Source organism: Lycorma delicatula, chromosome 12 (assembly GCF_047948215.1).
Source record: "Lycorma delicatula isolate Av1 chromosome 12, ASM4794821v1, whole genome shotgun sequence".
Classification (NCBI taxonomy): Eukaryota; Metazoa; Arthropoda; class Insecta; order Hemiptera; family Fulgoridae; genus Lycorma; species Lycorma delicatula.
The window spans coordinates 68,747,435-68,769,595 of NC_134466.1; the positions used below are offsets into that span (position 1 = coordinate 68,747,435).

At 32.6% G+C, this 22,161-nt stretch overlaps 1 protein-coding gene across 3 annotated transcripts in view; it reads right to left on the reverse strand.

Annotated features, from left to right (window-relative positions):
- The window catches only part of LOC142333416 (uncharacterized), a 319,340-nt gene that overhangs the window by 8,143 nt on the left and 289,036 nt on the right, over positions 1-22,161 (reverse strand). For 2 of the 3 annotated variants that reach the window (XM_075380474.1, XM_075380475.1), the window contains exons 5-6: positions 16,679-16,848; positions 4,570-4,734 (exon numbers count right to left, since the gene is read on the reverse strand). In XM_075380474.1, the coding sequence (XP_075236589.1) occupies positions 4,570-4,734; positions 16,679-16,848 (335 nt within the window). Of the gene's footprint in view, positions 1-4,569; positions 4,735-9,945; positions 10,059-16,678; positions 16,849-22,161 lie in introns of all 3 variants that reach the window. The other variant, XM_075380476.1, reaches the window with a different exon arrangement.

The following is a 22,161-nucleotide window of genomic DNA, read 5'->3' on the forward strand; positions in this document are numbered from 1 at the left end:
ATGTGTATCTTTTTTAATTAGTGTGGCGATTATATGTCATCGTCTTACATGATTTCTTTAACGTTTGGCGGTGTGCGTTTCATTCTACGGTACACATAGGTTTTTAGTATAAAAAATATTTCAGTCAGACTACTAGGAATAATTAACGAGATCGGTTAAGTCTGTTTGTTGTATAAATTCTATAATAACACATCACACAAGAGTAATATATGAAGTTATTGTCGTTGTGAAACGGTTTTTTTCTGTTACGGTTTGCGCTAAGGTCACGACTTCTGTTATATGTTACAAGTATGAATATTGTTTTTTACAGCGTATATTACATGGCATTGATATTTTCTTATAGTTAGATTAGCTTGAATATCAAATCCGTGACAACACTGAAAATTTATGAATTATTAAGCATAAAAGTTCTTACAGATTTATTTAAAATAATTTTTTTTTTGTCTAGTTATTTGACTGGTTTGATGCAGCTCTCCAAGATTCCCTATCTATTACAAGTCATTTTATTTCAGTAAATACCCTACATCCTACATCCCTAACAATTTGTTTTACTTATTCTAAACGTTGCTCTGCTTGCACAATTTTTCCCTTCTACCTGTCCTTCCAATATCAAAGCGATTATATCAGGATGTCTTAATATGTGGCCTTTAATTTAAGTCTGTCTCTTCTTTTAACTATATTTTTCCAAATGTTTCTTTCTTTATCGATTATGCCGCAAACCTCTTCATTTATCATTTTATCCTTTATTTTCTTTTCACTGTTTAGCCTCCGGTAATTACCTTTCAGATAATAATTCAGAGGATGATATGTATGAGTGTAAATGGAGTGTAGTCTTATACAGTCTCAGTTCGAGTTGAGATGTGTGGTTAATTGAAACTCAGCCACCAAAGAGGTACCGGTATCCACGATCTAGTATTCAAATCTATGTAAAAATAACTGGCTTTACTCGAACGCTGCAGCTCTCGACTTCCAAATCACATGAACTGGGGGGGAAGAAGCGCTCGCCACTAGACCTGATTTTTAACGTTCTCCTATAGCACCGCATGTCAAAAGCTTCTAATCTTTTCTTCTCGGGTACTCCGATCGTCCAGGTTTCACTTCCATATAAAGCTACGCTCCAAACATATACTTTCAAAAATGCTTACTTGACTTTTAAATTAATTTTTGATGGAAGCAAATTATATTTCTGACTGAAAACTAGTTTTTCCTGTGCTATTCGGCATTTTATATCGCTCCTGCTTCGTCCATCTTTAGCAATTCTACTTCCCAAATAACAAAATTCTTCAATTTCCAAAAAACGTTTCTAATATTTTTATATTCAGCGTCCATCTATACCATTTCTACTACATTTCATTATTTTCGTTTTATGCTTTTTTTATGCAGTAGTTCTTGCATTGGACTTCTCTGCTGTTCATTCTTTCTTCTTAATCTTTTTTTTACTTTCGGCTAGAATTACTATATCCTCAGCAAATCGTATCACCTTTATCTTTTCACCTTGTACTGTTACTCCGCATTTAAATTGTTCTTTAATATCATTAATTGCTAGTTCTATGTAAAGATTAAATAGTAACAGGGATAGGGAACATTCTTGTCGGACTTCCTTTTTTAACGGCTTCTTTCTTATGTTTTTATTAATATTAATTTTCTTAAAATAATATTCAAAGATCTTAATTTAAGAAGTAATATTACTCTGTCGAGTAATTTAAAAAAAAAATGTTGGAATTTTCTGGGTCTCCTCTTAATATGTGTTTAATAATTTTATAAATCTCTTTAATTGTAATTCATTTTGTATTTATTTTACATAATTTAATATATTTACAGGGTTTTTCTTCTCCCCCGGGCCGGATTCTACAGTTAAGTATTACACAGCCCAGGGGAGTGTCCTTTATTCTAAAGGGCCTCCACGTCTCGGTGCGCCGTTCGGATTTCACTTTGCGCCCGCCTCAAACCCCCAAAATAGGATCCACCAGGCTCGGCTATGCCGTCCCTGGTTCCCTACTCCGAGAGCCGGGACTCGGTCTTTATGCCAATGCCTCTAACGAGGACACCCCGAGTGGGCCACCCCGCCGGGACTCGGTGTTTTTCGCTCGAGAGTGCGAGAGTTCCCGTACCTCATCGCTACCAGCCCACTCATGCAAGCACGTGCGAACGGCAGCTCCGCAGAGGGCTGTCCCTCATCACCGATCCTTCTACTTTTTTTTTCATTTTTTTAACCTCCGGGTCCGCAGTCAAGCAATTCTTTCCGCAGAAAATGAGACGAGTGGTTTGTAGCGTTTGTGAAAAATTCCATGTCTGACCGGAATTCGAACCCAGGACCTCCGGGTGAAAGACCGAGACGATTCCATTTGCGCCACGGAGGCCGGTCGATTCTTATCCTGAAGAACCCTGTAATGGTGTCGAAACTCTTGGAGTTTCGTATAATTACTTCAACATTAATTTACGCCTGTTTATTTTAAATTATTTATATGTTCTTTTACCGCTTCTATTTCCTATTTTATAATTAATTATAGTTTTTACTATCGCAGTCTTGCCATGGTTTCCCTAGAGGAAAATGGTTCGACGGTTTTTTTATTCGTGCAATAGAATATCTACCTGTTCCTGATCTGATGCGTGTACATGAATCGATTAGAATAATAGATATACTTATATCTGCTAGAGTACTGTCTGCTAATTAACTAAATTAAACTTGAATTTAACGATAATATAATAAATACTGTATATAATTTTTTTCAATAACTGAAGGGTCTACGTTCAAATTGACAGGATTACATGAAATAAATGGGTTAGCAAAGGCAGAAATATACAGGCATTAGTCATTTATTAACTAAATAAACCACATAATTTCTTTTAAGATTGCAGCAACTTTATGTTTTTAAAAAATGAAGATTTTTTTAACATGAAATCAAGTTAGTGACACGGCTTAGAATTACTTGCGTAAGAATGCAAACATCAAGATATATTTTTATGAAAAGTAATTTATGTTTAGAAACCGGATTATATGCATTTGCATATTAAGCCCATTCTCACCGGTTATTGCATATTTTCCTTAAAATCTAGTGATGATGTATATTTTCGTTATATTTACAATATTTTTCGGTAGGGTACCTTGTTAATAAATGAAATCTTACGTGGTAGCCGGCAAAACCTATTAGCTGCACGACTTCTAGAACACACTAGCGCTACGAAACAGTACTTCTGATTGTTCATATTTACAAAATTAACAAATTATTAAATAATTAATTAAATATTAATTATCAAATTTATCGATATGTTGATCAACTATTTACTAATTGTATGCTAATTTTGAAATAAAAAAAATTTTGTTTGTCTTCAGTCATTTGACTGGTTTGATGCAGCTCTCCAAGATTCCCTATCTAGTGCTAGCCGTTTCATTTAAGTATACCCTCTACATCCTACATCCCTAACAATTTGTTTTACATATTCCAAACGTGGCCTGCCTACACAATTTTTTCCTTCTACCTGTCCTTCCAATATTAAAGCGACTATTCCAGGATGCCTTAGTATGTGTCCTATAAGTCTGTCTCTTCTTTTAACTATATTTTTTCCAAACGCTTCTTTCTTCATCTATTTGCCGCAATACCTCTTCATTTGTCACTTTATCCACTCATCTGATTTTTAACATTCTCCTATAGCACCGCATATCAAAAGCTTCCAATCTTTTCTTCTCAGATACTCCGATTGTCCAAGTTTCAATAAAAAAACTAAACATTACTATTTTTTTATTATTTAAAGTTGCATATTTTAAGCATTTTTCATGCATATTTTATGTTTTTTAATGTTACATATAATCCGGTCTCTATTTATGTTTTTTATGGCTTTTATTAGAGGCGTGATATTTTAGTTGTATGTTCTAACAATGTTCTATTTTTTGCATAATCTGATAGTTTTTTTATACAGCCAAATTAGTTGACATGTAACGAGCATATATCTTACGCCCTGTTATTTATCGGGTGAATTTTTTTATTTAAATTTATATTTTAAAAAGGTTTTTTTTATATTTCATCGTAATTATCGATGATTTTATTTTTAGAGATCGAGAGGCGTTTGGAAATTTGGTACGTTTAATTAAAATTCTGTGATGGAAATTTTTGCTAAATCAAATATTTTATTATTCCCTTAGATTTCCGATAGTGATTTTTTATTGTATTTTCAGGAAAACTATTAGATCGGTTTCAATTTTCAATCGGTTTTACTTGCCGATATTTGGCTAACCGGTCACAAGAAAGTGTAATTTTAATGGAATTAAAATAATCATGATACAATGATTATACATAACTCCTCATAAAAGAATTGTACTTTGCTGAAATTTAGATCTGACTACCACAGGATCGCAGAGATCTGCTACAACTTCAACCCGTTCATCGAAAAAGCAGATCGATTATTGGTTTTTAAATAAAACATTTTCTATCGTTAATATTAACGTATCCATTTCCACGATGGATACTACAGAAATAAGATAAAAATACACCTTGCCGAATCAATAATATTTCTAAAAATATTTTAATAAAAATCTAATCCATATGTGAAACTTGAAACGTATATTTTTACCTGAATACTATCTTTTTTCATAGCTAACGGCCGATTAACACCGTGTAATTTAAAGTAAAGACCGCACGCATTGCAGACCGGCTCACCGACTGGGTTTCTTCTCCATAGCGATGTAGTACTAGTGCGGCAATTACTGCACGATAATCCTACCCGACGGGATGCTGACTGAAACATTATAAATATAACATATTATTAAATTAATTAAATTTAATATATAATAACACTATTATATATAATCACTTATAAACAAGTTTTTTCGAAGTGGCATCGCTAACTGCAGTGATTTTTTTTCTCTGAAAAACCAGTGACGGCTCGCGTACAGGCACTGTGAAACTGCAGCACCTCCTATTTCCACTTAATATTATCGATAATATTTAATATAACGAGTCCTTTTCTCTTTAATTCTTTCTATATACTTGTACAATATATAATCCTTAAGCTTAATGTCAGTAGCCGTTATTTTATGAAAAGATAGAAAAATCTTTGTATGGAACTGTGCACTTCACAGTTCCAGCAGCGTGGTGTTACTTCTTCGTGTGTATGGAACGTTCCTTATTCGTTCCCTTTTCTAGATTAGTCGGTTGAAGGAATATGAAAGCGGTTTAATTGTTTTTTCAGTAGCGATCAGAAGATGGCGGAAAGCAAGGGGCTCTTTGATTGCCTAATCTGTCCAAAAACACGCTGGAAGGCGAAAGAGAAGGTAATCAGTAAAAATGAATTATTTATTTGTTTTTGTGTACATAGAAATTTAAATTAAGCACCGTTAGACTATAGTGTTTTTAAGCGGATATTTTATTAAGTTGTTATTATCTAATAATACTAAAAAATATTATCTGAATTAACATTTTATTATTTATTCGGTTAAACCGAATGCAGATTTTAAGCACAATGTGCTTAAATTCGTGTACCATATTCTTGAATGTGATGAAATATATAATTAGATTATTATCCCTGCTTCCAGCTATTCTATTTGATTCATTTTTTCGGTTCTTCTATTTTACAGAAAACTTTAACCGTGGGCTTGAAAAGGCCTAGAAAAAATTTTCTGGAGCAGCACCCCCACTAATTTTACGTACGAGCCGCCACTGAGAACAACCTCAAATTTTCTAACCCCACAGCATATTTCTTTATTAATTTATACCTTTTTCCTATCGTAATGACTATAAGTACCCCGAATTTCTTCTTCTTCTTTTGCTTTCCTTCTAATTTTTCCTTTTTAATCAATTACTGAAACATTGTCCGGACCGAGGTCCGCAGCTTATCTCCCTATTCTTTATCGCTTTCATCAAATTCTCCTCCTACTTTCCTAAATATTTTCTCGTTCTTAATTTTTCGTACACATTTCACTTTATCTATTCTTCAAAATTATCAAAATACTTTTTTCTGAACGTGTTTGATTAAGATCGATATGATAAAATATTCCTCACCATACACTTAGTGAACTTCTTCCTCGTACAATTTTGATCGATCTCGTTGCCAGCAAACCTGTTTACAATCTTTTCTTACAATAATACATTAACATATTTTTCTCATGTTTATCTCTATCTTACATATATAATATAATACATACACATAGAACATGCCATTAAATCTGTTTCCTCTAGAGAAACCAGTCTGTCATTCTAGTTTTTGTCACTTTATCTTATAATATTTAATTTTCTGGATGCTATTGTTACATATATTTCAGATATTGCATTAGTATCAAGATGCAAGGCTATAAAGTTTACCACTTTACACCATATCTAAATACCGTGTTATTAATCATCAAATTACTGTTTAATGTACTCTTTTGTCTTTTAATACTTATAATATTTTACGACGAAGAACATCATATACAGAGCTAGTCAAGAGTACGGAAACCTCTCAACAACTTTAAAATCGTTCCAGATAGAATGAACTTTCAGGATAATAACGTTCAGGAAAGGTATCTGTCAACTACTTTACCTTTTCACAAGAAATAGAATTTCAACCCCTTCTACGGGGGTGAACCAGGGGTTGCAGCTTAAATATTTTAAACGGTAACACTCTTTATGTGATACATCATCATTTTCAAACGGTAACACACCTTTGTGTGATACATCATCATTTTAAAAGTATCTTTAAGACAAGAAGAATGGAATATATAAAAATTTGGTCCGATGTCTACCCAAAACGGGGGCTGGATAAAATTTAAATTTTGAATAATTTAAGATACTGTTATCGTAAAAAGATTTACAAAAATTTGATTAAATGGGTAATATCGAATAAATTTATTTTTAAAGAAAGGTTATTTATTAAGCGTATAAGGTTTGCTCTTATTTACTTGCATTTTATTTTAATAAATGTTTAAAATGCTCTCCTGTTTGACAGTGTGCCAACAGGTTGTAAAAGGATGATTCTCCATTTATTTAATTACTCCCTAGTGATGTATTGTGATGATTCTCAAATTCTGTTTTGTAAATCGTCGATATCTTGGGGCTTATTATAATAAGCAATATTTTTTATGCGGCCCCATAGAAAATAATCGATGGTGAAAAGTCGGGTGATCTTATTGCCCATTCTATTTGACCCCTTCGGCCGATCAATCTTCCAGGAGAAAACGCATTTAAAATTTCACGTTCCTGAAAAACGAAATGAGGCGGGTTACCGTCTTGTTGAAACTAAATATTTTGGAAGTTCGTACCGACAACGTTTTGAATGTTTGGAATGATATGGTCGAGAAGCAAAACCTTATATTTTACTGCGTTTAAATTTCCATCGATAAATATAGGCCCTGTCAGTATTACTATTGACAGGATACAACTGCCCGTACATAAATACTGTGATGTGCTTCACGATACGTGTGGATTTATATCAGTCCAGTAACGATAATTACAACCCACCGGGTTGGTCTAGTGGTGAACGCGTCTTCCCAAATCAGATGATTTGGAAGTCGAGAGTTCCAGCGCTCAAATCCTAGTAAAGGCAGTAACTTTTATACGGATTTGAATACTAGATCGTGGATACCGGTGTTCTTTGACGGTCGGGTTTCAATTAACCACACATCTCAGGAACGGTCGAACTGAGACTGTACAAGACTACACTTCCTTTACATTCATACATATCATCCTCTGAAGTAATATCTGAACGGTAATTCTCGGAGGATAAACAGGAAAATATAAAAAAGAATGTATCGACAATTATGAAGATTTTTATTGGCATTTAAAAAATAATGTGGCCTCATCACTAAAACCTATGTCGTTTAATAAATTAGGATCTGCATAAATATCGTTCATAATTTCGTAGAATTCAAGTGTTCGAGCGAGGTCATCTTCATCAAATTCTTGCACCGGACGAATTTTGAAAGGTTTGAAATTTCGATTTTTTAATTTTTGAATCGCTGAAATTTTGCTAATATTAAGTTCTCGTGCAGTTTTTCAAATCGAGGAATGTGGATTCTCAGTAAATTCTAGCCTAATCTCTAACGAGTTTTGCAGATTTAGGTCCCCCTGGTTTTCCCCTATTATTAATGCTCTCTTTTTTCTTCAAATCATTTGACGATTTTTGACACCGTGCCTTTTCAAAATAGGGTTACGATTATTAAATGTCGCATCGATTCACAGACTTCATTATAGGACATAACTCTATTAACAAAACCCCTCATCTTTGAAGTGTAATCTCTCTTGTTCATTAAATGACATGATGATAGCGATGTTTTTAAATAGCAAAGAAACGTTAATTCAGTAAAATACAATTACAAAAAAGATATAAATAATAAAAGTGGCTTACAAATGAGGTAAAGGTACACAAATCAATTAGCCGATCGATCACAATAAATTCTCATAAGAAACTAGCAGAGTACTAATGAAATGGAATATTACACGACAACGAAGTAAACTTTATTTTTGTAACAACGGTAAGAGATCATCTGCCGATCAGGTGATCAGCACGATTAGATGACAATATTTTTATTTATTTAAACCACTTTTATTTATTAAACCACCCTGCAATTAATCTACTCGATAACAGCAGATAACGTGTCCATGAACTCGACTTAGGGTCTGCGTAACAGTTTGGAATCGAATCGAACACCGTCAAGTTTAGTGGTGTCGTATGTAATTTCTTGTTACTTTTCTTTCTTTTTCTTTTTTATTTGTTATTAATGTTTGTTTTGTGGACTGAAATTAATGGTTTGTGATTTATGACAGCTTGAAATTTCATATTGGACTTTTAAGTTTACTTGCAACGACTTATTGTGTATTATTTATTCTAGGAGTTCGTTAAGGACCTTCTTATCACGTGCTTCTGTCAGGAAACTTACTTATGGCTCCGCAGGAGAGCCGATTGTAATTATAATTGTTATTGAGAAAAAAAATTTATTTACTCAATAAATTGGAACAAAAACCATTTTTTATGTTAAAAAATAAAATACAATTTATTTTAATTAAGTTAGATTTTAATTTAATTCCGTTTAATTTCTTTTTATTTAATTCTATTATTTGAACTTTGTAAATTTAGTTATTTTCAAACTTCAAACTTTATCTCTTGCCATTTTGGTTACAGATATCGTACCAACTCTTTCTTGCCATTAATTTTTCTTGTCATATTAATAAATGTTCTGCCCAAAGGCAGGTTTTCACATGGCCGCCCTCCATTCTGTGCCAGCCGTTTCATTTTATAGTAACTTCCTTCCCTTTTTATATTGTCTTTCATTTTCATTCGTTGCTTTCCTCCCCCGTTACAAATCCTTCCAATGCCGTCACCAACAGGCAGTCACGTCTCAACTTGTGTCCCGACCAACTGCATTTTCTTCTTTTTATTATTTCAATAATCGCCCTATCTTACTCCACGAAGCACCTTTTCATTTCTTGTCATAAAGAAACCTTTAAAATTATTATAACACAAAGGATATTCTACTTAAAATATTTGAGTTATAAGTCCTGGGCCACCTTCCAAAAAGAGATTGAAATTCTATTCCTCGTCAAAAGGTAAAGTAGTTGACCGATACGGTATTCATCTGGAACGGTTTTAATGTTGTTGAGGGGTTCCTTTACTTTTGACTCGTTCTGTATGTAAAATTATTATTTAAGGTTACCTGCTTAAAAAATATTGTATCGTTAATTTTAATAGTTTATTTTTGTTGTAAGAGACATCACATGCTGTGGTTAATAGGCGTTAAAATATTCCAACAGTTTAAATTCAGTCTAAAGAAAACAAATATCTAAAGAAAACTAGATTTCATCTGCTCTTATAAGATGTTAATGGACATATTATAAATCGCATAAAATTAATAATAGTTTCAATTTAATTTTACGAATCGTATTGTTAAACGGAAAACTACAGACAAAAAAGTATAGTTAATGATTCTTTAAAATATAAAAGTATAATAAAAAATAAAGAATTTATAGTATAACATACCAATCGCCTGTTCGATTTCTCTTCGAGGGATATGTTGGTCCGAGAAGGGAGACTAAACGGAGGCGACTGGTAGAAAGAGCTCTTGTAGAAATCACCATGCCCCGGTCCAGCCACTGTAACAGAACCAAAAGTGGTTCAGAAATTAAAATCTCAAAAGTTTTCGGCAACGTTTCTAGTTTTATATTTTTTTTAACAACACGATATAATACATATTTTTTTAATCTTCTCGATGTACGTCGTATAAATGTATAACCATATGGAGAATTTTTTCCAAAATTTTTTTTTTTATTAAAATGAAAATAAAAATCACTCCTCGGCTGGTAATTTCTACAAGGCTCTTATAATTTTTGTTTTGTTTTTTGCTTCACATTGAATTTCTGTTCCATTAGAAGAGGTAGTAGTAGATAGTTGCATTTATACTGGTTGGTCGAATTAGTGCAAGAAAAACAACAAAATTTAAATACAATATAAAATAAACGGATAATATTTCTTAATATATTTGATATGAATTAAAATCTACTTAAAAAAAAATCAAAATCGGGTAAAGCGCATACATTAACAAATATTTTCGTAATAGTGTATTATAAATGATTTTTTTTTGATAATATAAATATACTTTGGAAGTCGTAAATAACAACCTAATTATGTATTTTTTTAAATTTTTATTTTAATTGAAAAGGGGGATACAAATTTGTATTTTAACTTACCTTTTCCGAATTATATCACAGGATGTTGGAAAATCATGAATGAATAGTACTTAAAATACTGCAAAGAGCTTGACCTCGACAAGTACCTACAGCTACCGAGTACGTAACGGGAAAATAACCATTCGATCCAGCGGCCGACTAAGTTTCTCTATCTATCTTTCTCCGTTACTCGGTAATAATAATTACTGGACTGAGATTAAGATATCAGGTAAGATTTATATTTATAATACACAATGTTTTTACGTACTAGTTTATTTGGCTAACAGGTCAAAAATAAAATTTTGATAAAAATGTGGGCATATATTAAGCAGTACCGTATTTTTATTTTTTAGAATTAATTTTTATTTATTGTACACGGGCATTAAAATCGTTTTATTTTACTTTCAAGAAAATGTTTTTAAGCATTTATATGGTTTTTTTTTTCTTTGCTGTTTATCCTGCGAGAATTACCGTACAGGTATTACTTCAAAGGATTACACGTATGAGTGTAGTCTTGTACAGTCTCAGTTCGACAATTCCTGAGATGTGTGGTTAATTGAAACCCAGCCATCAAAGAGCATCGGTATTCACGATATAGTATTCAAATCCGTATTAAAGTAACTGGCTTTACTAGGACTTGAACGCTGGAACTCTCTACTTCTAAATCATCTGATTTGGGAAGACGCGTTCACCACTAAACCAACCCGGTTGGTTAAGCATTTATAAGATCAGCGACAAAAGTCTCTACGTTGTACTATATTTCGATCTAAGATTTTGCTGGAAATTTTTGAATTAAAAGATCACATTTAGGATACAGAAAAAAGAGTATTACATTTAAATCGATTCGATTCGGTTTATTTAAATTATTCATCGTAACATTTAAGGATATTAAAATTTCCTTTTTAATATAAATAAGATTAACAAATAACGATTAAAAAATAAAATATATTCTATATACTCCAAATAAAGGTTTTACTCGTGAAAGGAATGATTAAAATGGAAAATTAAAAGGGAATTTACTCTGAAAACATCGAAAGAAAGCGTAAGTTGAAACCGTAGCATAAAATAGCAAGATCGTGTCGGTAAAGTAAAGAATCGGTGGTAAATACCATCCATTACGTTTAAATTGGGTTCATTTTGTTTTATAATTCGTTCAAACGGTTAAATTTGAAATCTCTATTCGATTCGGGACCTTCGTACATAGTTATAATCTGTTAAAACTTTCACATACGTGCTATTCTGAGGACAGGTTTAAAGAAAATATAAGCTTGTACTTCTGGCTCTTTGATACTCGGAAAAAATATTACTGCTGCATAAGGTCGTCGATTGAAAAACTGCTAATCGATTTCCAATCGATTGCTAATCTCCTACCCCTATCCTGAATGTAGATAATCTTGTGAATGTAAAAAAACTGCGAGCAGGATTTGTATACGCGATCCGTTATAGCTTTAAGGAATCTCTTTCCACGGGTAGATTATCTTTTAATTATCGTTTGGAATGTTTCACAAGTTTTGATAAATGCGGTAAGGATGTGTATCTTATAGATAATGGATTCTAAAGGTGTAGTTTTTTTTTTCTTTGAAACACCCGAACTTGAGGATTTTATTTCCGTTTCGGTTAGCCCGATATGCAGTCGAGGTGCATAACCGGAAAAAGTTGGGCAATAAATTTAAATACTCTAAAATTCTATGGTTTTTTTACTCGGTGACAAAGGTTAAATACGATTAACCGCTCTTAAATTAAGAATTTTGCACGATATTAAAAATTAAAATTATTTTAACAGATTAATGGAATAAATTCTCATCAAACATTCAATCTGAATTAGATAACGGCTGAGATTTTAAAGAATATAGGTAATTATTTTATTGTTTGTATAATAATAAAGGTACAAGTGACGAAGAAAGGATAATTATCAGTTATATATACATTTTTTAATGACTTATTATTTAAATCTTTTTTTAGAAACAAATAGATAACGAAAATTGAAGAATTTTTTGTAATTATATCTTTTTTTTTATAATGTCCGTTTGTTATCTAATGTTACCGAGTTCATTTTTTTCTGTAAGTGAAAAAAAGGGTATTTTGTTTAGATTACAGGATTTTTTTATATATGACTGACTTGTCGGGTCAAATATTAAACAAATAATTAATTCATTATATATAATGAATTTTATTATTATAATACGAACGATAAAAACTTATTAGGTTTCAAAGGGATTATATAAAATTATGACTAATTCTTGAAATTAACAAAAAGATTTTTCCTAGTTTTGTTCGTTGATCCGATGCTATTATAATTAATTTGCCGTTTCCTACAGCTAAAAATTATGCAATATTTTTTTTATTTTTCTATTTATGAATAAAGATCTACATCTTCCTCTTAAGGTGCCCGATCCTTGGTGTACAATCCTTCAACGTTTGCGATTAATTACTTTTTTATGATATAATTTTTAATAATTAATCTTTGTGTTTGTAATAATAAAAAATAATTTAAAAAGAATATTTACATTTCCTTTAGTCACAACATGCTATAACCAGTGTAATAACACCATACTTCATAACACCAAAATACCCATGCAAACTTTTGTCATTTTTTAAAAACAAATCGAATCGATTTTTACCGGTTTCAATTTACTAAATATCGGTAAGAAAATTTATAATCGGTTCAACCCTAAGGAATTTCTTAAGATTTTATAATTAATCTTTTTTTAATAAATCGATACGTAATTAATTTTATACGTAAACATTTTAAAACGAAAACTTAGAAAATAATAATTATTTTGTTTTCGATAAACAAAAAAGATGGACGATAGGAATAAGAAAAATTGAAACCGTAGAGGTTTTTAAAACGCGTTGTTTTTGCTCTACAATGGATTTATCTCGTATAACCTCTAAGTCGTAAGGCTTATAAATGGATATCCGGGTCGGTCGATCCGTAGATGATTCATATATCAGATAAGAAAAATATTCCTATCATCGAGTTCCTAGCATCATCAGCAAGGATTATCTAATACGGTTATACTCGTACGACTAGGGATCAAAGATAAGGGAAAGGGATAACGAGAAAGGAATGATCTCATCCCGGTAATTTACAGTTTTTTTCAGGACCGGAATTTAGTATTGCATTAACATTTTTAATACTAGGCGATACAAGAGGAAAAGATTTTGAAATGAATGCGGCAAAATTTAACGGTCATAAATTAAGTCATTCAGAGTAAATTAATTTTGTTTTAAAACGTAAAAACTGTAAAGGAAGATAAGATTAAAATATTTCTAGTACACCTCACCGATACGTCTAGGCTTTATATGAAGATCGACTGAAGTAACGGTAACGGACAATCACAGTCGGTCTTTCATTTACTATCCTAAAAATATAAAAAAACTGTCCCTTTTATGATTTTAACATTTTTTTTTTTAGAGCCGATCGAAAAATTTAGCAAAAAAGGAAATGTATTTTACGTTATAAAATTTACTTCTTAATAAGGACTTTTTTTTTAGCTTCCAGAACCACCGTTAAGTGTCGCATTAAAGGATGAGATAAAATGTAAATTTTTTAGCGTGTGAAAATGCCATGCCTGATCGGAGGATTCGTACACGGGACCTGATAAAAGTCCCGAGACGTTACCACTAGACTCCACGGAGGTCGGCATATCTGTAATATTAAAAAAAAAAAAAGAATCGTACTTGATAAACATAAAGGGACCAGAAATATCTTGGAGGTTTTACAAAATTTACAATTTTTAGATCGTTTCAAAATTATATTTCGGGGAATGAAATAAGTATTTTTTTCCTAATTACCGATCTTTTAAAGGATTATCAACCGGTTGGAAATATTTCCGTAAAATTTTGTCTAAAATTTTCCATACATGACCATAAAAAAAAAAAACAAGCATCGAACGCATAGGAAAAATAACATTTTGACAACCTTGCACACATTTAAGATATTTACATATAAATTCTCCCACATGTAATTTTATAATAATGATTTCAATATTTTAATAATAATATTGTATTGTAAAAAAATGAAAATACATACATTATCATTGGTCTTTGGAACAGATATTCAATGTGAAGACAAAAATTTACATAAAGCTGCATTTACGATGCAAAATGACAATGCATACTCGACAAAGACAAAATTATATTTATACGCGTATATAAATATACACATAAAAAAAAAACATGCATAAAGACAACCACATCACCACATTAATACACAAATTACATATAATTTTTAAGTATCCAATTATGTAATTACAATTACAAAATAAACACCGGTAGTAGAATATATTCCACGTTTTACTTATTAATTTACGTTTTACTTTTATATTAATACAATCTAAAGCATAGCCGATGTATAATTTTATATTTATTATCGGGTGCGTGTAACACGGTAAACTATATCGTATAAGCACAATTATTGAATGAGAGAATACGATTTACGGGAGGTACTGTTTCTCATAATTTGTCTCTTTCACATTATCACTTCTGGATTTTTCTTATGCCTGTGAAAATTATAAAGTATCTGAAATAACAGAGCCACGAGTAAGAGTTGTTTTCTCCAAGGTTAGTATGTTGTTCATTATAGAGCCGATCTCTGTACGATATACCGAGGTGCGGACTACTGTATTTAATCGGATGTGGAATGCGTACAACTATTACTTTCCCGTCTACATAGCGCTATAGCTCTAGAAGGGAAAGTATTTGTCCAATTTGGGCATATACGGTTTTCACCAGATGTTGACGTTTTGACATCTAAAAAACACAAAAACCGGATGGAAACTTTCCGGATATTTATTTACCCGTATGTGTATTCGGTTTTGACCTCGAAACCGCGTTATATCTCCAGAACTAATAGTCCAATTTTGACCAAACTTGATCAGATTACTTCTATATATGGCGCATTGTTGCCGTAAAATTTTCAATTTAAAAGGTAAACGGATGAGACTAGAATATCCCAACCCCGTAGAGGAAGAGGCCTCGTCCGGACATCTTGGATATTCTATGAGACTAGAACAAGGTCACCCTCAGTATATTAAGATTTCTCCTAATTAAGGTCGTATTTTTCTTAGACGTATTAGTTAAAGATTAGAAAATAACAATAGTTGCGAAAAAAAGTTTTCCAAAATCTCGCCCCCATCCAAAAAATGAACTAAACGATTGCTATGATGCGACGTCACAGGTGAGCGGTAGAAATAAATAAATGAATAATATTAAAAGTATAAAAGTAACTCGGTATGGCCAGGTCTCGAACTCGATCGCCCGGTCGACTCGGTACCTGGTGCGTTAAGCCTTGCGGCTACACCATCTGCCGACCGTGCGGGCGAAATTTGTTCTATGTTAGTTGTGAAATTACAATAGTTTAGATAGTGCCGGCCGTCGCCGCTAGTACCGCCACATCCGCGCGAATTAAATACAGTATGTGCGAGCGCTTTTGTTGGAATCGATGAATAAAATAAACGAAAAAATATTTTATCCAAATAAAATGATAAATATTTTAAATTGAAGTAATTTGTATAAGCGGTACATCAGAAACAAACCGGAATTCCACGGAACGCAACTTAGCCGCGTGACTATAAAATCCTACAACTGTGTTGTCAGCTTTTTTCCTTGTACAAGTACCGAGGGAATCCAGTCAGCTGTCGTGTTGGTTCATTCCGCAACGTCATGCTGAGCTTTCTAGCAGCTACCAGGACAATCGCTTTCCTAATGAAGCTCAACTATACACGACCTTTTCGTCCTCTGTGTTACCAAGAACGATTTTACTTACGGTGTAAAACTCAAATTCTTTATAAAATCTAATCTAATGTATCGCCTTTAATGATTCAGTACATCAAATTTTTGAAATATTTTTATTTATACGTTAGGAAAAACCCACCATCGGCTTTGTTTAAGTTTGTAATAACATAACATCTGTAATTTATTTACAAAAAAAAAAATTAATTAATAAAAGAAAAAACAATATTTCCACAAATGTAGAGACGAGTTGCATTGAACATTGCACTGTAAACACATGCCTGCCTTTTATTTTGTTATTAAATTCTTACCAGCCGACGTGGCTGGCGAACCAACGGTCGATTCATTCCGTTCATCTTGTGATAAAGACCACAAGCGTTGCATAAATAATGTCCGGTCCCATCACGACGCCATAATGGTGTTGATATCGCTCCACAATTTACACATTCTCTACCTTCGCTGAAGTATTCTACCTCTTCCACTGAAAACATAATTCTTAAAATATACGATTCAAATTGATTTTTTAAATATTAATTACATTTATCAATAAATATAAGCTAGTTTTACAGTTTTATAACGTAAATATAGTACATATTATATTTAAAGTTAATCGATCTTTTTCTGTTAAATAAACTAATATCTCTCTTAGTAGAGTTTACAGAGTGTCAGTAGGAAATAATCTTCTTTCTTTTTATTTATGTAGTAACTACAGGGCATGCCTACGGCACGGCTCCATAGCTAAGGCCCTCCGGGCGGGCGGCGCCTCGGAATGGGATTATTAGTTGTCCAAAATTGATTACCTGTTGTGTAAAAGTATTTTTTTTTTGAATGATGAAAATCGATATAACGAAAGTTAAATTAGAAATTTAACTCTACAAATTGATACTAACGAATAGGGATTTTCTCCGCTAGTAATCGGGACATTCCAGCGCCTCCTTTTTGGTTATAGTTCATTATTTTATGAACAAAAACAATTACATAAATAAATACAAAACATGTAAAAAAAAATTTTGAAAACATCTCTCTTAAATTAAACCCGCTAAAATGTAAAAAATAAATGATAAGAATGGATTTGATAACAAGCTCTGATGGTGATATGTAAGATTATGTGAAAGTCATAGCTTCAAATTAAAAATTTGATGTTTTTGCCAATTTCGGGTTGCATCACACTCTTTAGGCCATTCATCACGCATATGAGAAATTTGGCAAAAACATCAAATTTTTAATTTGAAGCTATGATTTTCACATAATCTTACATATCACCATCAAAGCTTGTTGTCAAATCCATTATTATAATTTATTTTTTACCTTTTAGTGGGTTTAATTTAGGAGTGGTATTTTTAAAAAAAATTTTACATATTTTTTTATTTTCTACTTTTTAGTCTTCATAACTTTTTACTTTACAGCTGCGCTTGCATACAGATTTGAGCGTACTTAGCGAAAAATCGGATCGGTACGTTTTACGGTGGGTTAGTGCAATCAAAACGATTTAATTTCTGGATAACCAAGATCCGGTCGATCAAGAGTGTGCCCGATGCGTTAAACAGTTAGCGCTCATACATTCGCCGTTTGAATCGTGAAAATCGGACGGGAAGTTGCCGAGATATTACAGTGACACCCCCGGGCAATTTCCGAAAGGCGCCACGGAGGTACTTGAAAATATTATCATCAGAAGGGTACCGCTGGAAGCTGATGTGGTTATTGGCCTGAGGGGTCGAAAAAATTTTTCAGAGCGCTAGGACCGACCTTTTTCGATATATTTGCGATTTTCGTTCGAAAATTCAGATCCGATTAAAAAGTACTTAATTTTCCCAAAACTTCGATATATATATTTCGCATATATATACGGTATATCAATATATAATAATATAACAAGTATATACCTGACCACCACGAGACATGTACTAACAAATCGGGATTTTCCGCTAGTGATCGGTACATTCCGGTACTAAGCTAAGGGGGACGCACACACAGGCCCACATACAAATGCCGTTTAGTAGGGTAGGATGATCCTGCCATTTTATATTTAATCTGTGGAACCCCGCTATTTCATATCCCGATCAAAAAATAGATTGAAATTCTTCCGTTAAAAGTTCTGCTCAAAAACTTCTCCATTATTTTTTGATGGATTTATTCGTACAATATTTTTAAACTCTGGATATTACTCTAAATATCTAACGGCCAAAAAAATAAAGTCCAAAAAATTATTGTCGATTTGGATCCTCGGCCTTTCATCCGGAGGTCCCGGGTTCGAATCCCGGTCAAGCATGGCATTTCACACGCGTTACGAATCATTCATCTCATTTTCTGAAGCAATGCCTAACGGTGGTCCCGGAGGTTACAAAATATATATATATATTTCGTAGGCGTTTATGACAGTATAAAGTAGTTAAATTTTTACCGGACCGATCTGGCCTCAGAATTGCGGTAAGCCGTACAAAAAACCAAGAACTAATTCTGTACACCACTTTGATGCACTCACACAAGGATCTTGGGAACGATTCACTTTTTGAGCGGACTGAAAGACGCAGTATATTATATTTATTTAGTAGATCGGTATGATGAAGTAACGCTTCAATTTAAAGAAAAAGAATCGATTTAAAATACATGTAACTTTCTAAATAAATGAATTTATTTTCTGTTATCAAGGAATGGATAGTAATTTCAAAAATATATTCCTGAACGGTATTTCAATTTAATTACATAATTAGTAATATTTTAAACTCTCTTTCTTCTGTTTTGCCACCGGATTCACCGTAACGTATTACTTAAGAAGATGAATGAGGATGAAGAAGATGAATGAATGTAAATGAAATGTAGTCTTGTACAGTCTCAGGTCGATCGACCTTTCCTACGATGTGTGATTAATTGAAACACAACCGCTAAAGAAACCCGGTATCCACGATCTAGAATTCAAATCCATATAAAAGTAACTGCCTTTACCAGGATTTGAACCTTAGAACCCTCGACTTTGAAGAGATTCCGAGGTTGTGCGATGACGAGTTTACTGTTTTAATCTACGTAAAAAAATAATTATTATTTGCTTTTTTATTTTGTTCTTAATATATTGAAATATATATTTTACTTTGTTTTTAATGTATGCTATTTTTTTTAAATAATGTAAAGTTCTTTTGGTGGGTGGCTTCAAGGACGGGCAATGCGGTTAAATTTTGATAGTCGGTCACCATAACGATTGTGCGAGTTTCATTTGCTGCTTATGGTTTTTGTTATGGAAACAGCAGCGATGATGAAATGTAGCCTTTTATCTTTGCTATATTTTGTTATAATAAGTTAAGTTGAAAACGATTTCTGTTGTCGACATCCATACTTATACATTAAGTAATGATTTAAGTAACCGTTTTTTTGTTTTTTTTTCAGCAATCCATGTCGTCTATAAAAGTAATTTTTCTTGTGCCAGCTAAGTTTCTTATATAGGAAACAGAATTTTTACCGGATTGCCATGAGGCTTAAAATTATTTATAAAAAAAAAAAACTTTTTAATTTTCATACGTTAACGCAGAATTGTGTTAGTTTTAATGTTCTTCATTTTATATCTTTTGTACTTTTTTAATGATGACAATGCCAGTTTTAGGTGATGGCGGTTGATGGCACATGTCATGAAATAGCTTAAATTTTCATGAGTATTAAAAAGGATTCAAATCATGAGATGATTGAAACTATTTTTAATTTCGTGCAAGTTGTAGGTACATCGCTCTTTCAATCCTGCGGTGAATAGTAACACCAAAATAAAGTCGTGTACATTCCACGGATATCGATCAAGTAACTTTGAAAGCCGATATTTTAAGAGAGATTTGTTGCTATGGTAACAAATATATCCAGCTTTCTATTGACCGGCCATATTGTAATTCCACAGTGATCGGTACTCCTACAAAATTATTACATTGAAAATTCCAAATCGTAGATAATTATTTAGATGGATTTATCAGAGTTTTAACCGATTCAATGAATGTCAGTAGTATATAATGTTGAGGTTCTCTTGAATTCCCCCCACACGGTCTTCAAGCAGAACCTCAACGTCGTTTTCGCTATACATTAAAGAATTAAAGAACGATTTATACCGACTGTGTTTGACTTTACAATTTTCATGTTAAACCGGTGATTTAATGTTAATAAATACAATTCTATCTATCAACGCAATTTTCAATGTGAACTGTAGATCCAGGGGAATCCCCAATCTTTTGTATGGCTATATATACATAGAGTGAATGCTAACATCGATAACATATACCGCTTAGTTCGTATAGCTGCACATATAGAGTGGTTTTTTCCCGACCCTAATTTTGGTGGAATTTAGTAGACAGACAAAGAGCGTCCCCATGGCAGCTGTTGACCGTGGGTGATCGTCGAAAGGTTCGGCCGTCCTCGTTAGCCTAAGCTACAAATATATTTATATTTTTTTTAGGCTAGCCACAGCCCGGAGAGAGCCGTCATCTAGACCGCGGGTAGAGTTTGCAATTTTAATTCATATCACCATTAATCGTATCGTTGATTTTCCTAAATATGCTACCGAACAAAGCGCCGGTTTAGATTTAGTTTCAACAATCGATACGATTTTAAAGCCGGGCGAAATAAAAATAATCGCGACCGGCATTGCTATATCGCTGCCTAAAAAGTATGAAGCGCAAATAAGGCCTAGATCCGGTTTGGCAATGAGCTATGGCATTACAGTTGTGAATTTACCGGGCACTCTCGATGCTGACTATCGGGGAGAAATTAAAGTCGCCCTTATTAATTTGGGTGATAAAGATTTTTCAATCCAGAGGGGATTCAAAATCGCACAAATGATAATATCGAAATACAAACCCATATCGTGGACGGAAAGCGAAACATTAGATGGAACCGAACGTAACGATAAGGGTTTTGGTTCGACTGGCATGCAACTTATATAGAACTAATTTTAAATCGCGTATTCTCCGCTAACGATCAAGAATAATAGGCAAAAATTGAAAGATCACAGATATTTTTATTTTTTGTACATAATCATTGACAGTTATCGTAATGTAATTATGAATAAGACTGACCTTCTCATTGAAATTTGCACTGATAGATAATTTTATTTATTAATATTAAAATAAATAAAATAAATCACCACTTTAACATGCAAATTGTATAAGTGAAACACAGTTGGTATAAATCGTTCTTTAATTCTTTAATGTATAGCGAAAACGACGTTGAGGCTCTGCTTGAAGACCGTGTGGGGAGAATTCAAGCAGAAGCTCAACATTATATACTACTAATGTCACCGTTCACTGACCAAATGAGAATCGAGATTTACGGCAAGACTACAAAGGATATCAAATTCCCTCGTAAAGTTCAAAAGATGAAAAGAAATCGCTTCGGTTATGTTCTGCGAAGGCCAGGATTATTAACAAAACTCTTGGAACGGTAGAAGGGAAAGGATGAAGAGATTGAGGCTTATCGATGAAGTCAAGAATGGAGACTATAAGAACACCAAAGAATAGACGCGGGATTATTATTTTATTACTCTAACTTAGACATTATAGATACTTGAAAAAATTGAATCTAAGCAACAGAATATATTAAGTAATATTAATTAAAAGAATGTTAATCGCTTAATGCTTTGCATCTAATTTGAATACGAGTATTTTACCCGAAGATCATATATTCTATATTGGGTCGGTTTTTACTTCTTTGTACAAAATAAAGGAAGTATTGTGATAGTAAAAAATTTCGGTTTTCAGATTTCAACGGAAATATCCATTTTGAACATCCCTGTATCCATTTTGACTAGTTTCGGCGTGATGTATGTACT